At 36.8% G+C, this 18,095-nt stretch overlaps 1 protein-coding gene across 2 annotated transcripts in view; it reads left to right on the plus strand.

Annotated features, from left to right (window-relative positions):
- Window positions 1–8,617: 8,617 nt before the first annotated feature.
- LOC136848863 (alpha-tubulin N-acetyltransferase-like) overlaps window positions 8,618–18,095 on the plus strand; it is a 51,839-nt gene continuing 42,361 nt past the window's right edge. For both annotated transcript variants that reach the window (XM_067121691.1, XM_067121692.1), the window contains exons 1-4: window positions 8,618–8,876; window positions 16,757–16,906; window positions 17,218–17,389; window positions 17,791–17,938. In XM_067121691.1, coding sequence (XP_066977792.1) covers window positions 8,776–8,876; window positions 16,757–16,906; window positions 17,218–17,389; window positions 17,791–17,938 — 571 coding nt within the window. In that variant the 5' untranslated portion in view covers window positions 8,618–8,775. The remainder of the gene's footprint in view (window positions 8,877–16,756; window positions 16,907–17,217; window positions 17,390–17,790; window positions 17,939–18,095) is intronic.

The following is an 18,095-nucleotide window of genomic DNA, read 5'->3' on the forward strand; positions in this document are numbered from 1 at the left end:
GTACGGACAACTGCTTTCGAAAACTAGCTCAGCCACACTTTATCCCTAATATGTAGGAAAATCCCTGAACTGTGAAGCGTACCGAACTGATCTTTTGTGCTCTGTTATTCTTTGCGAGATAGACCTACCCGTCTCCCCCACGTAAATCTCATTACAATTGTTGCACAGAATCTTGTAACTCCTGCTTCTTCCCCCTTTTTTATTTAAGCATACATTGATGCGCAAGCTCCCGATGGATTTGGGGTAATGGAAAATAAAAGGATTAGACCTGAGATGTACTGTAGCCTTTTGGATGTTTTCGTCGTATGGAAGATTTATTTTGTCGTTAAAATCTATTTGCTTGTTGTGACTTTGACCTCTAGTATATATCCTTCACGATAATGTGTGGTGGATAGAGCACTTGCATTAGGTGTTGGCAGATCATGTTGAATTCTCTATACTGTATAGGTATCCATTTGAACATTCTAAGTCCCCTGAGGAACAGGTTGCACCCTTCCATGATCTTTTACGGAGACATCGTGGTTTCTAAGAAAAAGAATGTAAGAAACAGCAAAAGTGGGATTCCTACATACTGTGAAAGCATATCTGTTCTGTTCTCTTATGGTTAGTACATCTAAGAACAGCAATGTTCTGTCCTTTTCCCATTCTGTTTTGAATTTTATGGTCGTAACTAGCTAATTTAGTCTATTAAAAAATTCATTGAAGTCTCTCCAGCTATTGTCCCAGAAAGTAAAAATATCATGTACGTATCTAAGCCAGATCATGTTGCGGGGTTTGATAGGCGACAAAATTTGTTTCGAAATACAGTCGTACCCCAAACTTACATGAGGTTAGGTTCCAGAACACCTCGTACAAGGTGAATTTTCGCGTAAGTTTGGCACGGTCTCTAAAAATGCTTGGCACAGAATAATCCTGGTGGGTACCAGCTCTTAGTCTTCAAGGCGTAAATTTCATAATCAGTCAATCAAAAAATGCTTGTAAATGCTTATTAATATGACCCTAATCATGCCCCCAAATTATTGAGCTAACTTTTAAATGAAATTAAAGTTACTGTAATTTCATTTAAAAGTTAGCTTAATCTTCTTCCCAGCTTGTTCCCATTTTTATATGGGGTCGCCGTGATGCCTTCTTTGAAGGACTTTAATTTGGCTTTTGGGGTAGACTTTGTAGTCCCGATCAGCTGCCCTGTCTGACATCGCTTAGACTTAATACATTACCCTTAAAAAAAGAAAAGTGGTTGACAAAAATAGAGTTGGAAGAGAATTTGTCACTCCCCTTCCGACCAATCTATTTTTATAAGTCTTCTCAACCTCTTTAATAACTTACCTATTCTGCATCTCTTTCTCTTTGTTCTGAAATGCTTTTTCATGAACAAACAAGTGTTTTTTATTTAGACTAATACAACTCTTAGTTGTTATGTCTCTGTGTTTTAGAACATATTTGCCACACTAGCACATTTACATTTCGTCGACGGTACAGATAAAATTAGATAAATTTAAACTGTACTGTACAGGTAAAGATGCACAGAGAAATAATAAGTTGTAAAAATGTGTGAGCACTAATTATGAATGAGAGAGAGAGAGAGATAAGGGTTGTCCTTACTTAAGAGAATGTAATTATTTATCAATTATTAGGGAGACAGAGCCAATAACACGAGAGAGAGAGAGAGAGAGAGATATCCTTATTTGAAATATGCTAAATTATTTGTGAATTATTACGGAGACACAGATAGTTAGTTATAAATGATTTGCTTAACGGAGACACAGAATGACATGAGAAAGAGAGAAGTTAATCTTATGTTAGATATCAAAAGATGGAAATTCAGTATTAAACTAACTTTTAAATGAAATTGAAGTTACTGTAATTTCATTTAAAAGTTAGCTTAGTACATTACCCTAAAAAAGAAATAAATGGTTGACTTAAAAATATAGGAGAGTGTGAAGATTAGTGTCCTATTTATCTCTCTCCCCATTCCACCGATCTATTTTTAGAAGTCTTCTCAACCTCGTTTTTGAAAACTTTATTCTGTCTTTCACTTTGTGCTGAAATGCTCTATGTCTCTTATGTTTTAGAACGGCACATTTACAGTTTGTAAGCTGTACGGGTAAAATTAGATCAATTTAAAACTACCTACTGCACAGTTAAAGACATACAGAGAACCAGTAATACATAGGTTACGCTAACTACGAACGAGAGAGAGAGATAGCAGTTATCCGTACTTAAGAGTGTGAAATTTTTTATGAATTATTACGAACACAGAGAGAGAGAGAGAGAATTAAATAAGAAACCTTTGACCCACTAATCAGCAACACTTCCCCCTTCTTGTCGTGTTAAATCGACATGTCTGACAGCTTTTTGCCTTCAAGCTTCTTACAGAAGGTGAGGGAAAGATATTTTTGTCTAAAATACGTATCACATACGAATTTTGTAATTACAGTTATATTATTATCATTATTATTATTATTTGAAAATTAGTACTTATTATTAGGTAAAAAATTTATTTATCATACAAAACAAACATATACATGCACCATAAAAATTCTCTCATCTCGGTAAAAGAGAGAGAGAGGAGAGAAATTATTAATTATATTATTTAATGTTATTTAATTTACACATAAAAGCTTGAAAACTTATAAATTACATAAAAATGCAACATAAACACTTTTGCAGGGTTTCTCAGTATTCGCAAATGTTCGCATGTCTGTGAAAACTTGTGTGTTAGGTTCCACTGAAAAGTTCGCTTGTCTGTGAATTCGAGCAACATGAATCGCTCAAGTTCGAGGTATTACTGTATTCCATGTACAGGTTTGCTAGAAGGGAGGATAGAGGGCTGCCCATGCTACGGCCAAATTTTTGTTTGTAGAAATTACCATTGAAAGAAAATGACATTAGTTGCACAGAGATTGATTAGTTTTAGAGGAAAATGGTCTTCATATGGCTGTAACTTCCTCTTTAGAAAAGAAAACACGTTGGCGATTGGGACTTTGGTAAATAATGACTCGACGTCTAGGCTGAGCAATTTGATGTTATTAGATGGGATATTTAAACTGTTAAATTTTTGTATAAAACCCTCTGAATGTTTGACATGGGAGGATGAGAAGGTTCCTAGAAAGGGTGATAACAAGTCTGCAAACCATTTTGATAATTTACACATGAAAGAGCCCCTGCTAGATATTGTAGTGCGTAACAGAATCCCATCTTTACGTGTCTTTGGGAGGCCATAAAAATAGGGGAGAGAGGGGTTGATTATCTTGAATGCCTCTAGTAATTATATGTTCTTCTTATTACCCCCTGTGATTCTGACTGATTTGTTAATTTGGGCAGCAATATTTGTTGTGGGATCTTTCGTTAATTTATCATAGGTCTCCGCATCTTTTAAAAGTTCTTGAACTTTAGTGATGTACGTCTCCCTATCTAAGAGAACTATTTTCCCGTCTTTGTCAGATTTTGTGATTATGATATCCTCCCTTTTCCTTAACTAACGCATTTTGGAATCTTTTCGGGAGTGAATTTTTTTTGTTATTTTGCCCCAAGACATTTAGCAAAATGCCTTTGAGAAATACATCTTTTTTGTCATAATTGTTTTTTTAAAAAATGTTTATGAAATGCAACCAAGAAATTAACATTACTCTCGGGACCTGGTTTGAGAGTGAATGAAACACCAAGATTTAAGACCGCCTGTTCTTCTGCAGTGACAAAAGTTAACGGCTTTGGGGCGATATTTTGGGGGTGCGTGTTTCCTCACGCCCTGACCGTTGCAACAGGACAATGTCTCCTTGTCCTACAAACTTCGCCATTACAGCTCACACAATTCCGAGACCTCGGGGAAATTGCGACGACTTTCCGTAATGGTTCATATATACCCTTTTATCTACCATCTGCCCATATTTTACCAGTGAACAGGGCCACAGAAGGAAGTTCTCGAAATATATGGTTGAAACGTTCATACAGTGTTTTGTGGGCCTTTTTATTTTCATATTACGTACGCTTGATGTTTCTTCTCTGTTTTTGGAGGAAGGGGTACTAGCACAAAAACGCTCCCTAGGTTCTCAGAATCTTTCATCTGACACTGATTATTCGTTTTATGGCTAGTTCGTAGCAAGGGTTGCCATGCCGTGAAATTATATAAGAAAGGTGTAAGATATAAACGAAATAAAAGTGAAAAAAAATTCATCCGAGGATTAATCGCATGTGTTTGAGAATTTAAATTTTCCATATATGACTTATACAGGTTTCTTTAACAATACTGTAGAGGGTAAAAAAAAATTCATAGCACTACACCTTTAATGCTTACCAGAAAAGCTCAAGATCAGTTGGCCTATACAAATGAATAATTCATATGTAGCCTATACGTTAATCAATAAGCCTGCCTTGTTTTAACGTTAAACAAATGGGAAATAGGTAAATCCTGTATTAATGAACATAAATCTTCCACAACAATTATAGAAATGAAAAAAAGGAAAAGTATTATTAAGTACGAGTGTGTTTTAGAAGTCATAAATCAGAGAGATTGCTTCATACTGTCCCGCCACACAATTTGGAGGTTTGTATACTAGCAGGCTTCTGGGCACAACGGCTGAATGTCTCAACACCTTTACTTTCCGCACCATGAGCGTGAGGAAGAGTGATTTTTTGCCACGAGAGGAGTGATACACTCTAAGTAATGGAAAGAAAGTAACCTTTGCTGAACTGACTACCCTTTTCTGCAAAGTAAAACTGGGAAGGGGTAGGCTGATGGAAGTCATAAGGTTGCCTGGTGGGAGGTGAAACTCTGCGGTATATATACCTGTGTCTGCGAGAAACATTCGTGAAGTGAGCCATGATCAAGCGAATTGGCTTAGAGGCAGTCTTTTTAAGTAAGGGGACAAACGACAAAGCACCACAAACGTGAGAACAGTACTCCAAACACGGACGAATACACCTAGCGGGAATGTTTAAGAATCTGGATGATGAAAATAATTCTCAGCTCCTAAACTAAATTCCCAAATGCTCACAGGAAGACTGAACAATTTAGAACTATGTGGTTTATTAACGACAATTTTCAAGCAGTGTGGAGGATTGAATCATCAGCTAGACAAATACAGTGTACTGTATATCATACATAGTCATGTACAAAGCTTATGATCACCGATGGAGAGGCTGTGTTACGAGTGTTAAGGATGTACGAATTGTTAGGAGCGATTTAAAATGTTCATAATAGAACCAAAGATTGTGTCAGAATACTGTGTACACTGCACAGTGACTGATTTGGCTCAAAGTTGACGGTTTAATATCCCAACAGCTGGACTGAGGCAAGAAGTTATGGAAAGGCCTCCAGATATAATGCAGAGTTGGGAGATAACAGAGTTGTGAATGAAACGAAGAATGGCTGATATTGCAAATGGTGCAGTACTGATTTGGATAGAGAAGAAAAACTGCAGAAACTGGGAAAGAGGAGGAAAATGAGGTCGTAGGTGTAAACAAAAATTAAGAAGATGGAGCAGGGTTTTGAGTTTACTTCTGAATCTGGCTATGAGCAAATTGCAAATAAGGACGGACGTTCACAAGCCTGGTAATTGCTTGGATCTAGTATCCACCGAGTCCTCTGGTGTTACAACCAGCATTGTGGGTACTCCGGCTGGGGCTTCTGATAATGCTTTAGTGTCATTTGTGGGTGAAAATGAGCAGGCTATCCGTTGATGTCTTCCCCTCGTAAGACATATATGAAATCTCAAGCAGAATTGGATGGAATACTGAGTGACCTTTCACTTATGAATAAGTTGCAATTTTATAAGTACATTGAGCCTATTCTTCCTTAAATGAAAGTTTTGTCAACATGACTGATATACGAATTCCTCCTAATTGGTTTAGAGCCTGGTTCCATAGCGATTGCAGTCGTACTTATTTGGAGAATCAAGAAGAGGGAATATCAGATTTGAAGGGGAATAATTATACCAAACTAAGACCTGGGGTTCAGAGAGTTTATGCTTCAGCTTCAAATGAAAACAAATTTGCTATAAAAGAAACTTTTCTGATGCAACTCGGGAACATAAATGGCTGGCTACTCTCAAAGCTTCATTTTTTTTTTTTGTAGACTCAGCAGTGACGCCTTTGTTTAAGCCAGATTGTTCTGTTCACTCACTGTTTAATAATGGGCAGAGTAATGAGAAGCTCAAAAAAGGATCATTCGAACGAAACGGTGACAAGTGAGTCACTGTAGTACTAGGAGTGCAGCCTGACCAGGTAAAGCCTTAGATACCGTGTAAATGCTCAGGTTCCAACTTCTTATATTACCTTTGTGAGTCAGTTGGTAGTACTCTTGCCTTTCATTTGAGCCATAAGTTCGGTCCCGATGTAAGGTAATAAGTTGAGAAAGTTGAGAACAATAAAAATAATTAGTGAATATGAAAGACAAGAGCATATGCGTTTACAGACAGTTGGCCAAAAAGTATATAATTCTGAAGTGTTAGGGAGAAGAAGAAAACTTGGTAGATGGCGTGGAAAAGTCATCGGAAAGGAAGGGCCTTAATATCAATATAGTAGTTAACGTGAAGACGAGGCTTCAAGGAAAATAATGGTAATAAAGAACTGCATAGGCCAAAGAAATGAGAAGGAATTTTGATATCCTCTTCTGCTGTCCGTAGGGCGTTTCCCTGTCGTGTAAGGATTGTTCTCCTCTAAAACAGTTAGATAGCAAGATGCATATTGTGATATGGCAACTTCACTTCTGTGACTAGTGAAAGTTATATTCAGTACCGCATTCCTCAGGCGTAGCGCACGAACTTAGATCATGGTTCGCTGTACAGTAGTTAAATGCTCTTCGAGGATACATGTTGTATACTTTGTACAGTTGATTGTGATGAATTAATTTATATCATGTGATTTGCACGGCCACAGGTGTGCCGTTAATTACCTTCATTACTATTTACAATGCAAGCGTTATAAGAGCTACAATTATTATTAGCTTTTGGGAGTCTTTTTAAGCATTCGTTGTTTTAATATCAAATAAGCATTCTTATCTCCTATTGTCAATCATTATGCAGTATATATTACATTTTAGTTTTCAGCAGGTCTCTTAGTAAATTTTATGAATAGGTAACCGCTCTCTATTAAACATAGGAAAGGCAATTCATAAACAATATGTCATCGTATCGTCACAAGTGATACCTTGCCCTCCTGTTTCGTATCATGATTCAAGGAAGAGAGCTGTGGGAGTCACATACTGTACAGAGCAACTGTAAAGCAAGCTCTCTCTTCTCACGTGACACTTCTGCGGCGCTTGCTAGGGAATCTTAAGGCTTTTCGGTTGGCTTCATTGATCTATGCAACCTATATACTGTAGCGTGATAAACGTGCGGCCTATAGTTCGTGGTGTTCTCTTTGAGAATGTACGCCCTTCACGACTAATACTACTACTACTACTACTAGAAAAAATAATAATAATAATAATAATAATAATAATAATAATAATAATAATAATAATAATAATAATAATAATGTCTAACATCGATCAGAATGGGGGATCAATGCCACTATGTTCGCATATGACCCATATAAAAAAAAGGTTGGCCAGACAAACTGCGTGGACCAGACGTTATACGAGCAGTAAATCGTGTTTTGAAGATGCAATACTTCTATATACGAATGAGGTCAGATGAGAATCTGTTAAAGGCAGTTAGTAATGTTGTAGATGGTTATTTCAGATAGGTTTTTACTTACTAAATGGACACTTGGAGCCATCCCACTGCTGAAAGTTTGCGTTGGATTGCAAGATTAAGCAGGCATAGCTGCAGAGAAATACTCCTGTGCAATAATGATATCTTAACAGAGGACGAAGAAATTACCAATACGCCAGTGATGAACTTGAAAATAAGGCAGTTATTATTATTATTAAAAATACAGAACTCTGTATTTTTATAGCAAAAAATACACAAGAGAAGGGTCCTTTAGCTGCCTGCATGTTTCAGGATGTGATTAACGTTATTATCATTTTAAGTAGCATTGTATAGGTTACAGTATTAGCGGTATATAGTAATATTAAAGTTTCTCTCCATATGCCGATTATCGATTGACTAAGTCAACCAGAACTCCCTGGTTTTCCCGTCCTTCCATAAAACAGTACTGAGATTATTGATAAAACTGTTCGTGCATTCATAATATATTCATTTTAGAATTTAGGTAATTTTGTCGCTGAATATCAAAGCTAGAAGTCTGTACATACAAATTGCCATGCGATAAGGCGTTTCCCCTGTTACCGACCTTTGTATGAACAATTCCGTTTAATTCCTATTCATTGTCACGAAATAACGGGAATAGTAACGCTACTTTGGTATTAGCAGCTGTCTTACAAGGGTAATGCGGTTTCCTTAGACGAAAATGTCGTATCCCATTGGCCCAGCATCTTTGCCGTGGTCTTGGATGAAAACCAGTGCTGTTCTGATACCGTCATTAGATCTAGTAGACTGTTAAACATATATCACAATTACCATAATTCAGTGTCAGGCGGCATCGCTCTCCCATCGTTTAATGATAAATAAATGAATGGTACAGGAATTGAAACGCTCGACCTAAAAGAACACGCCCTTAGAGAGCGGTAGGATTCCGTTTTCTGTATTCCACTCAACGGCATCGATTGATCAGTCGTGTTGTGGAAGTCAGTGCGAGCGAAGGTGTCGGTGTCGTCTGCTGCATCTTCCTGTGGCTTCGGTGATTCAGCTAAGGGATTGATTCCTCGTAGGAGGGGATTGTTGCACCCATCACTTTGTTACCTTGTTAGGAGGACGCGAAGAGACCGCCATGGAGTTCCGTTTCCCCGTGGAAGACATCCTGGTGGATGAGATTTCGCTTGTTGACAATAATCTCATCCTTAAGAACTGGAGCTCGACAACGAAAAACAGGTGAGAAGTGCAAAAGGATCCCATACCATATCATCCCTTTCACTTTCGACTTTGCCCGTAAAAATCCTCCTCGGACGTCGAAGAAGTCACCATTTAAGGGAGAATTTCGAACTGCCTCTTAACAGATGGTCAGATTGGAGACAGGACCCTTCAACGGGCGCCACTGTCAGTCGCTGAAGGTTAAAAGTTGTGGGGAAAAAGCTAAATATGGGCGTGACATTGATGATGCGAGAGGAGACACGCCTCGGGTACTCTGCCTCCTGAAGTCATCGCCGTGTTTAACGGCCTTCTTTTCATTACAAGGAAAGAGTGACGCATTGCAGGAAACATTCGAGGGGGCCGGGGGAAGGGAGCGGAAGCCTTGGAGCGTATTGCAGGAGGATTTCGCTTTATGATAAGATTTTTTTTGAAACCTATTGGCGTTGATATTGCAGACTCCCAGGAAGTCTCCCATCCGGATCGGGTTGACCCTGATACTTTGACCTTTTCCTCTGGGCGAATTGGGTGGTAAACTGAACAGGTTTTATTTTAAGGGCGAATTATGGTTTTCTAAAATGCAGCATTTGAGCCTGTCATTTATCTTGATGGTCGAGTGGATGAAGTCACTGTCATCTGAGTGTTATTCCCCAGATAGGATATGTACCCAAGGTTAAGTATATTCATTATTAATAGGTTTTGTGGGCTTATTATTTGTATGGATAAGAATGTCCTGTGTATTACACACACACACACACATCACACACACACACACACACACACATATATATATATATATATATATATATATATATATATATATGTATATATATATATATATATATATATATATATATATATATATATATATATATATATATATATATATATATATATATATATATATATATGTATATATATATGTATATATATATATATATATATATATATATATATATATATATATATATATATATATATATATATATATATATATATATATGTATGTTGAATGACAAATTGGGTTATGGATGGTTTGTGGAATGGCTGATGTATGGTAGACGATGCAGCAATGCTTGGAAAATGGAGAGAAACTGCCAGAATGACAAGTTTAAGAACTTGAGGTCGTCTGTAAGAAGAGAAAGATGGAAGTGAACCTAAGCAAAGGGAAAGCTGTGAAGGTTAGATAAACCTAAATATTAGATCTTTTCATATTAACATGGATGGTGGGAGAATGGATTCATATTGGTAATTGGGAGCAAACGTAACCATAATATGGTAGGATGAGGGAGAAAACGAGTCACAGAATAGGTGATTCATTCGGGGTAACAGGATGCCAATGGAAGCCAAGGTTGGAGTGGTTGAAGGGCATTTGGGCCAACTCTCCACTATGGGAGTGGAGATGTTGAATGCCAATGAAAGAAAAAGGGTTGAAGTGAATTGTTCGTATGCTGTGAGAACGATTAAAATGGAGAGGAATTTTGAGATGGTAAAAAGGTTAGCATAGGGGAAAAGGATGGATTACTGTGAGTTTTGTAATTAAGGAGATGCTGTCATTGAACATATACTAGACTTGATAAAAGTAATTTTGTATAAAAGTCATTTTGTACTTTTGAGTTTTGGTAGGGTTTATATGTATGCATGCATATGTAAATACATATTTACATAGGATATGTACATACATGTACAGTATACATACATACTGTATACTGATCTCTTCACCCATGTATCCTACTTATTATGCAAGCATCCCTGTAGATCCATAAAGGAGGTGGATGGGAGGGGTTGCCTGCTATTCATTCTAATTACATATTAGTTTTGTTGTAAGTTGAGTTCTCTCAGTACTATAGGGTGTATTGTTTGCAAGAAAATTATATTCCATTCTCCACTACCTATGACACCATACCATGGTTGGAGAAACTAAGCAATTTGTGTTAAATATACTAAGCAAATGTCTGTATAAGCAATCCAGACTTGTCTGAATCAAAGCATATATAGTTCCAACCAGAAGTTACTGAACAATCCTTGTTGTAAGTTTTGGGATTAGGAAGTAATAGGCTAATTATCCCTAGACCCCTAAAGTAGGACCTGCTCTTGAAGGTAAGAAGAGTACAAGTGTTGCAGAAAACAGAAGCAGGAAGAAAATTCCTAAGCTTGGTAGTAGAAAGGAAACAACCTATGATTTCCATAGAATAAATGTGGGAAGAGATAGCTGGACTGGATGGTATGAGTCAAGCAGAGATGCTCTTCCCATGAATGTGGTGGAAGAGTTTTTGAAATACAGTACTGTATTATGGTACCTATACAAGAAAGAGAGAAGCCACCTTGTGGTCAGGAGGAAGAAGATTGTGAGAAGAGATGAGGTCTAGGTATTGATCAGACATAATGCCTTTAATTCAGTCTTGGTGAGAAAGGAGATAAGATGAAAGCACTTCAGAGAGCAGTATTCAAGACTGATAAATGAGGGTGGGCTAATGTAAATCTTCAATACTGTACTTGGAGTGAAGAAAAGAACTTATTGCCTGTGTAGACTTTTAGTTGTATGCAAGGTTTTTTTTTAGAGATCTCTGTGGTCATTCAGATTTTATGTATTTGGTTGTGTGTATTATGTGCTTTTGACCAGTCACTAGAAGTAGTGATTTTTTTGTAGAATGGTAACACTGTATAGCTATTTCAGTTGAAAAAAGACTTAGTTATCAGAAGAATGAAAAAATTTCCACATAACTCCTTTTATCAACTTGTATTATTCTCTTTCATGTGAAGGGGGCTGAATTTTAAGAGTTACAGTTTGAATTAATTTGAAAAAGTTAAAGTTTACCTCACATTGCCATATCATGCTCTGTTTGTTAGTTTTCCAAATCAGCAAACCATCTTTAAGATTATTTTAGCATCTCTTTATTGTTTAATTGTACCGGATCCTACAAGTGTACAGTATATGCATTTATGAATGAAGTGAAGTATCAACACCAATAAATATTTTGTTAGAAGTGGTCCAAATTACTATACATAATAATTGGTTGTCAGTTCAGAAGATCAATATGTTTGGTGTAATTTCATATGGTGTTTAGGCTGCCTGAGTGGAAAAACTCGGAGTGAATTTTCTCAAGTGAAGTTGTCTGCATAATGCGTATGCATATCTATCTGGCATGAATTCACATCCTCAGCTTCACCAGAACCATGGATTTTTTTCAAGTAACAATGTAACAATGCATCCTTCAATAAAAGGTGTTCATGTTTGCTTAAATTGGGGCCACACCCCCTTCCAAGGGGAGATAACTAAGAAGTTTTCGAAGATATTCCAGAGTACAGTCATTTTCTTTTGTGGAAGTTCTTGGCCGGAAATAACAAGACTTGCATAAAAACTTCTGTATGTACTTGCTTGAAAACTTTCGTGTATTACTACCATGGAAGATGCAGAAAAAGAATCTTTAAAAATCTTCTCAAGAACAACAAACTAATAGTTTGTTAAGTGAATGAGTGATCATCTTCAAGTAGTATAGATTCGGGTGTGTTCAAGTTACTGCATGTCCTTATGTATTCACAAATGCATTATGGTGGCTCTGATGAGCAGTACGGCCCGTGCATCTCATGTTTTTCATGGTTTTTGGGGAATTTGGCTTCTTATTAGTATGTTTATCTCACTTGTGTTACATAAAAAATCAAATTCTTCTAACTGTTTTACTTCCTTAATTAAATGGGCTAAATTTTTCTTTTCAGAGGTGTGCCAGTTTCATTCTTTTATTACGACATATACGCTTACTTTTTTACCTTCATGCAGTTGCTCTCATAAAATATGTTGTTTCTTATCTTTAAATCTCTTTTCTGGGCCTTTGTTTGTTTTGTTTGATCTTGTGATTGTGCTCCCTTGATCGCATTATTACAGTGCTTCCGGTTTGTGGATTCCCCTCTCCGGTCATTGTCACCACGCAAAGTCTTGCAGACATGAATTGTCTGGGTAATCAATAATCCCTGGTCTTTCCCCACATGACCAGAGCCTTGCATGTTGTGTCTATCATGACTGCGTCGCTGTAATTATTTCTCCATCGTGCTGGGGTGAAGATTAATATTTGTATATTTTTAAGGGACTGTTACCAATTATTTTATTAGTAGTTGGTTTGGTATGTTCCTTTAAACTGCCCTTCTTAATTTTTTCTGTACTTTATATCACTTTGGTTGCAGGTCAATTATAACCAGATTTGCATGATGAATCATGAATTTTTAAGCAGTCCTATATCTTCTAGATCAAAGCAACAAAGGTAGCGTCCTTTTATATTTTGTGTGGCCTTTGCTAGTGATTACAGATGCATTATTCTTTTCTGTTATTTTTTTATGAATTCTGTGCTTTTCATAAAGCATATAACCCTTACGTACAAAAATACACGTCTATTTCCTTTTGATTTTTTTATAGCTCACCTGAGTTGAAAGCTCACATTAACTTTTTTTATCAAAGTGTGTGTGTGTGTGTCATCTGTATATGTATACAGTATACATACCTTTTTAATACATTTGACACATTTTGGCTTCTCCAGAACCAATGGGTCAATCTCAACCAATCGTGGTACAAAGTACAATTGGTTAAAGGGGATTCAAGTTGGTTCAAATGGGGGCCAGGCTCCCTTCAAAGAGGAGGTGATTATTAACCATTAAGTGACATGAGAGGAGCTATAAAAACTTTTGTTCGACCCAACCCCATTATTTTCCTTATGCCTAATCCTGCAGTCAGTAGCTCCCCAGACACAGACATATGGAAGATGAAAACCCTCACTTTCCCAGGCTTCCCCCTGCCAGTGCCTCCTGTGGCAGTAGCAGAAGTTAAGTCTCACTCAGTTTGATTGTCAAGCAAATAACTGCCCCTGTAACTGTTGGACACTTATTTTTTCATACTTTTCATGCTTCATATTTCGGGTGAGATTTCAGTATTTATTCTATTACTGGATGGTTCATAATTCTCGAATTCCTTGAATATTGTGTTTATTTACTCTTTTCTGTTTGGAAGTGCATTGCAAGGTTACTGACAAGTTCATCTCAGTTTTGGGGAATTATGTTTAATTTTTAATTTGAGTTTACATCTTTTTGGCGTGAGGTGTAGAAATCAGATTGTTATAATAAATGAAATATATTACAGTTTTATGATGTTCCAATAGTTTCCATTAAGTTTAAGGACCTTTCTCCACTTTGCTAATGTAGGGTTGTTGTTTTTGGCGTCAGTTTGAGTGTTCATTCTCAGTTATTTGTGGATAGCTTGAAAACATGGTTATTATCTCTCTTGCAAGGTTATTTTAGCTTTATGTATTCCTGTGTGTTTGGGGCACATAATTATTAAAACAACGTGGCCTCCAACGCTGCGTGATCCAAAGGCCTCAGTGAAACTTTGCCACACGTCTTCACGGTGCGGTAGTTTCCACAAATCTTCAGTCATCCCCAGTCCTCCTTTTCATTATTCTCATCCAAGTAGGTCTGGGTCTTCAAACTCTTCTGGTGCCACAAGAGCCCAGCTGACACTATCACATACTGTTCTTGGGTTATGTGAAGGATATGTCCAAGTTACTATCCAACTCTATTTCATCATCTCGTCTGTGTATAGAACTTCAGTAATTTCCGCTGTGGCAGCATCCTTAACTGCATTGCCGTATGATTCCTAATACTGTACAGTATTCTTAAGCTTTATTCTAGGACTGATAAAATCTATAAGATATAGTTTCATTGGAATACTCTTATCCTTGTGGAAGGGGAAGCTTCATTTTCCCTTACTTCTGTAGAAGAATGAGAACAATCTGTTGGTCTGTGTGGCTGAGATTCTTTTGAGTGGTTGTCTTTGTAGTCAGACAATTTCTAGAGAACCTGAAGTCAGTGTACATTGTTCCTCCCTAGCCTCTTGAGTTAATATGCTCCCAGACACTCAGGAAGAATGGCAGACATTCCATCTTGGTAATAATTGTAAATGAGATATCCTATGATATGACCTACTTAGCTGCTTTTGGCTCCTCTGATGCTGCTGTCAGATATATCATTAAAGTGAGGGAATTGTCTAAATCAGTCATAAAGGCAATAGATTTCTTCTCCCACAGGTTTTTAAATGTAGGGACATCAATTGGAATCATCCAGTGAGTCACAATGCTCTAGCATTTTGAGACTGATTTGCAGTTTGTGCTTCAGTACCTTTACTGTGATGTATTTGAGTCAATCGATGGTTTATCCCAGAGAATGTAACTGAAAACTTTCTTGTAGCTGTGGCCTCTACTCAGAAAATAAGTGAGTCCCATGTTTTATCTATCCAGATATCTCACTCTAAGAATTTGCAAAGTATTGACCTGTCTCAGCTAACTCAGTCAACCCCTTTTCCCCAAGGAAACCTAACCTTGTTATTCCTACCCAGCTCAGCCTTTGCAGTACTCTAGCAAGGAAGGCATTGCCCTATGTCCTGTCAGAGCTGTGAGCATTACTGTACAGTAAAATCACCGTATTCGTGGACTCACCTGTTCGCGGATTTCTTTGTGGGACGTATTTACACATTATTCGCGGAAAATTTGCCCATTCACGGTATTTTTCACTGAGAAATATTCACTGATTACTGTATTTTTATATAATTTTCATGACTAAATGCACTTTTTGTGATAAAACTATTAAAATACTCAGGTATAAGCATTTTCACAGGGTTTTTTTGTGTTTGAACCATCGAAATAGGCAGTTCTAAGTGTTATTAGAGGGGTTTTAAGTATTCGTGGATTTTAGCTATTCGTCTGGGGGGGTGTGGTACGCATCCCCCTCGAATACAGGGGTTTTACTGTAAATGCTGATCTCCTTTGGTTGAAGGTTATTCTGCTTATTCCTTCATTGCATGAGCCTCAAACATCCAACTTGAAAGTCTAAATTATGAGGTAAGGGCCCTAGCAACTAATGTTGCTTATAAATTTGATACAGATGTGAATACTATCCTTATATGGGTATATGGAAGTCATGTTGCCATGGTTTTTTGAGGGACATAACTTGTAAATTTTTAGATAATCATTCATTGGGCCCTTTGTTGGTGGTAAGTCAAGTTAAGTATTTCAGTAACCTCACCCTTATCATCCTCTTCATCCTCATGAGAATGAGAATAAACAGTTTTAGTACTCTTGTTGGATCTTTACACGTAATTGGATTTTGACCCATGACTGTACTAACATGGCATAGAATGATGCATCTTCTGACCCTTAGGCATAGATGCATCGGATATCCAGTGCCTTGCCTCTAAGATGGTAACCAGTGCGTGACTACTAACATGGTCCAATCTATATCTAACCCCATGTTATTCTCAAGAGTGCTTGTGGTGCCCATTAACCCTCTATCTAGTAGGGATCTTTGGTCCCGGGACTCTTTTGGTTCCAACGTAGGCAAGTACTCAGGCTCATGTAAATCAGTGAGTGAATGTGGCCAATACTTTGTGATGATTGCACAGACTATTCAGACTACATTAGATAGGTGGAAAGGAAGGCTTTTCTTTGCCGTGTGCCTGGATTTGACTACCTCAAATAAGGCTAGCTTAAAATAATAGGGTTATATGTAAAGATAAATGATGTTAGTTTCAAGAATTAGATTTTTTATTCATAATTCACACACAACCTATTGACAGTTACAGTAGTTTCTTTTGTTACAGGAGTTCCTGTCATGATTTTTTTTTATTAGTAAGGAGTGAATACGTATTTGGTAAGGGTTTTGTAGATGGTAATGTTTACATAAAAGCATATTTCACCACAAGATGAACAGTGAATTTCTGGTACAGTAATTATGTATTCTGAATACTAAGAGGTCTACAGCTTATTCATTCTCTATTATCAACACATATTTTGTGATTTTGTTGTTTTATATATACTGTAGTTGTCTGTGTTGAGATTATATTATTGTGTTATTTACTTTCTTAACAGGATTGAGTACCAGCAGTTATATCAGCTAATCAACGCTATTGGTGAAGCATCATCATTTGCTCAAGGTCTGAATAATGTAATAACTACAGCTGAAAAGATGCAAAACTCCGATCATCTCTTATATTTGATGAAGGAAGATGATGATGCTATGTAAGTTATTGAATTATTTTTAAATTTTAACTTAATCTGATGGATTTTTATGTACTTTTGATGGTCATTTGGATTATTGTGGCAATATTATGCCATATGTAAATGAGGGTCTCACAGCTTTTTGAATTTTTACAACTACAGTAAAGCTTTGAGAAAGTGGCTTTTGCTGAACGCAGTTTCATCAAGTACTGTAGTAATTTAATTTAATTTAATTTTTAATTTCTGGGAAGGCTTTAGTTTCTGAAATATAATAACAATGTGAATTCTGAATTAGTTGATTCTAAATTTTTTTTTTTTTTTTTTTTTTTCAGAGATAAAACATTAGTTGTTGGAATGCTCAAGGTTGGCCGCAAGAAGCTCTTCCTGTTGGACCACAATCAGAGGACTAAAGAGTGTGCCCCTCTCTGCGTCCTAGACTTTTACATTCATGAATCTCGTCAGCGTAGGGGATACGGCAAGAGGCTCTTTGAATATATGCTAAGAGTAAGTATAGAATTGACATTGTTTTCATATTGGATGAAGGGAAAACATTTTCTGGCCCTTTTTATTTGAATAATTTATATTTTTAATGTTACTGAAAAAATGTTAATTAAAATCCTTGAGGCCGTCTAAAGAGGGCTTCCCAAAAGCTAAGGATTTTAATATTTTTGTGTACAATTTATAATAAGTAAATCATTTTCTGTGAAATTGGAAACAAGAGGGGAATTTGTTGACCCCGTGTTTTTAATGTTGTGTGGCGCTTAGGTGTCTTGTATACTACTATAGTGAATTGATAGCTAAGTGTTAAATTAACGTTATTCAGGGGTGGAAAGGAGATACAGTAGTTTGTTCATGTTGTGGGCAAAGAAAAGATATACTGTAGCTAATTCAGTTTTTTCTTTCAGGATCAGAATGTTAGGCCTGGTCACATGGCAGTAGATAAACCCTCAGATAAGTTTTTAGGATTTTTGCAAAAGCACTATGGTCTTAAGAAGCAAGTACCGCAGATCAACAATTTTGTTGTCTTCGACTCGTTCTTTAACGATAGGCCAAGTATGTATTACTTTTATGTTTTGAGTTGGCGATAAGTTTAATGACAAATGTTTCAAGATAAATTGCTTCTATAGTCATTTAATGTGTTTTTGGCATTTTAAATGAGCTTCTAGGAAGAAAGAGCTTCATTATTCAAGTCGTGTAACTATGCTGCATC

This window comes from Macrobrachium rosenbergii, chromosome 19 (genome assembly GCF_040412425.1).
Source record: "Macrobrachium rosenbergii isolate ZJJX-2024 chromosome 19, ASM4041242v1, whole genome shotgun sequence".
Classification (NCBI taxonomy): domain Eukaryota; kingdom Metazoa; phylum Arthropoda; class Malacostraca; order Decapoda; family Palaemonidae; genus Macrobrachium; species Macrobrachium rosenbergii.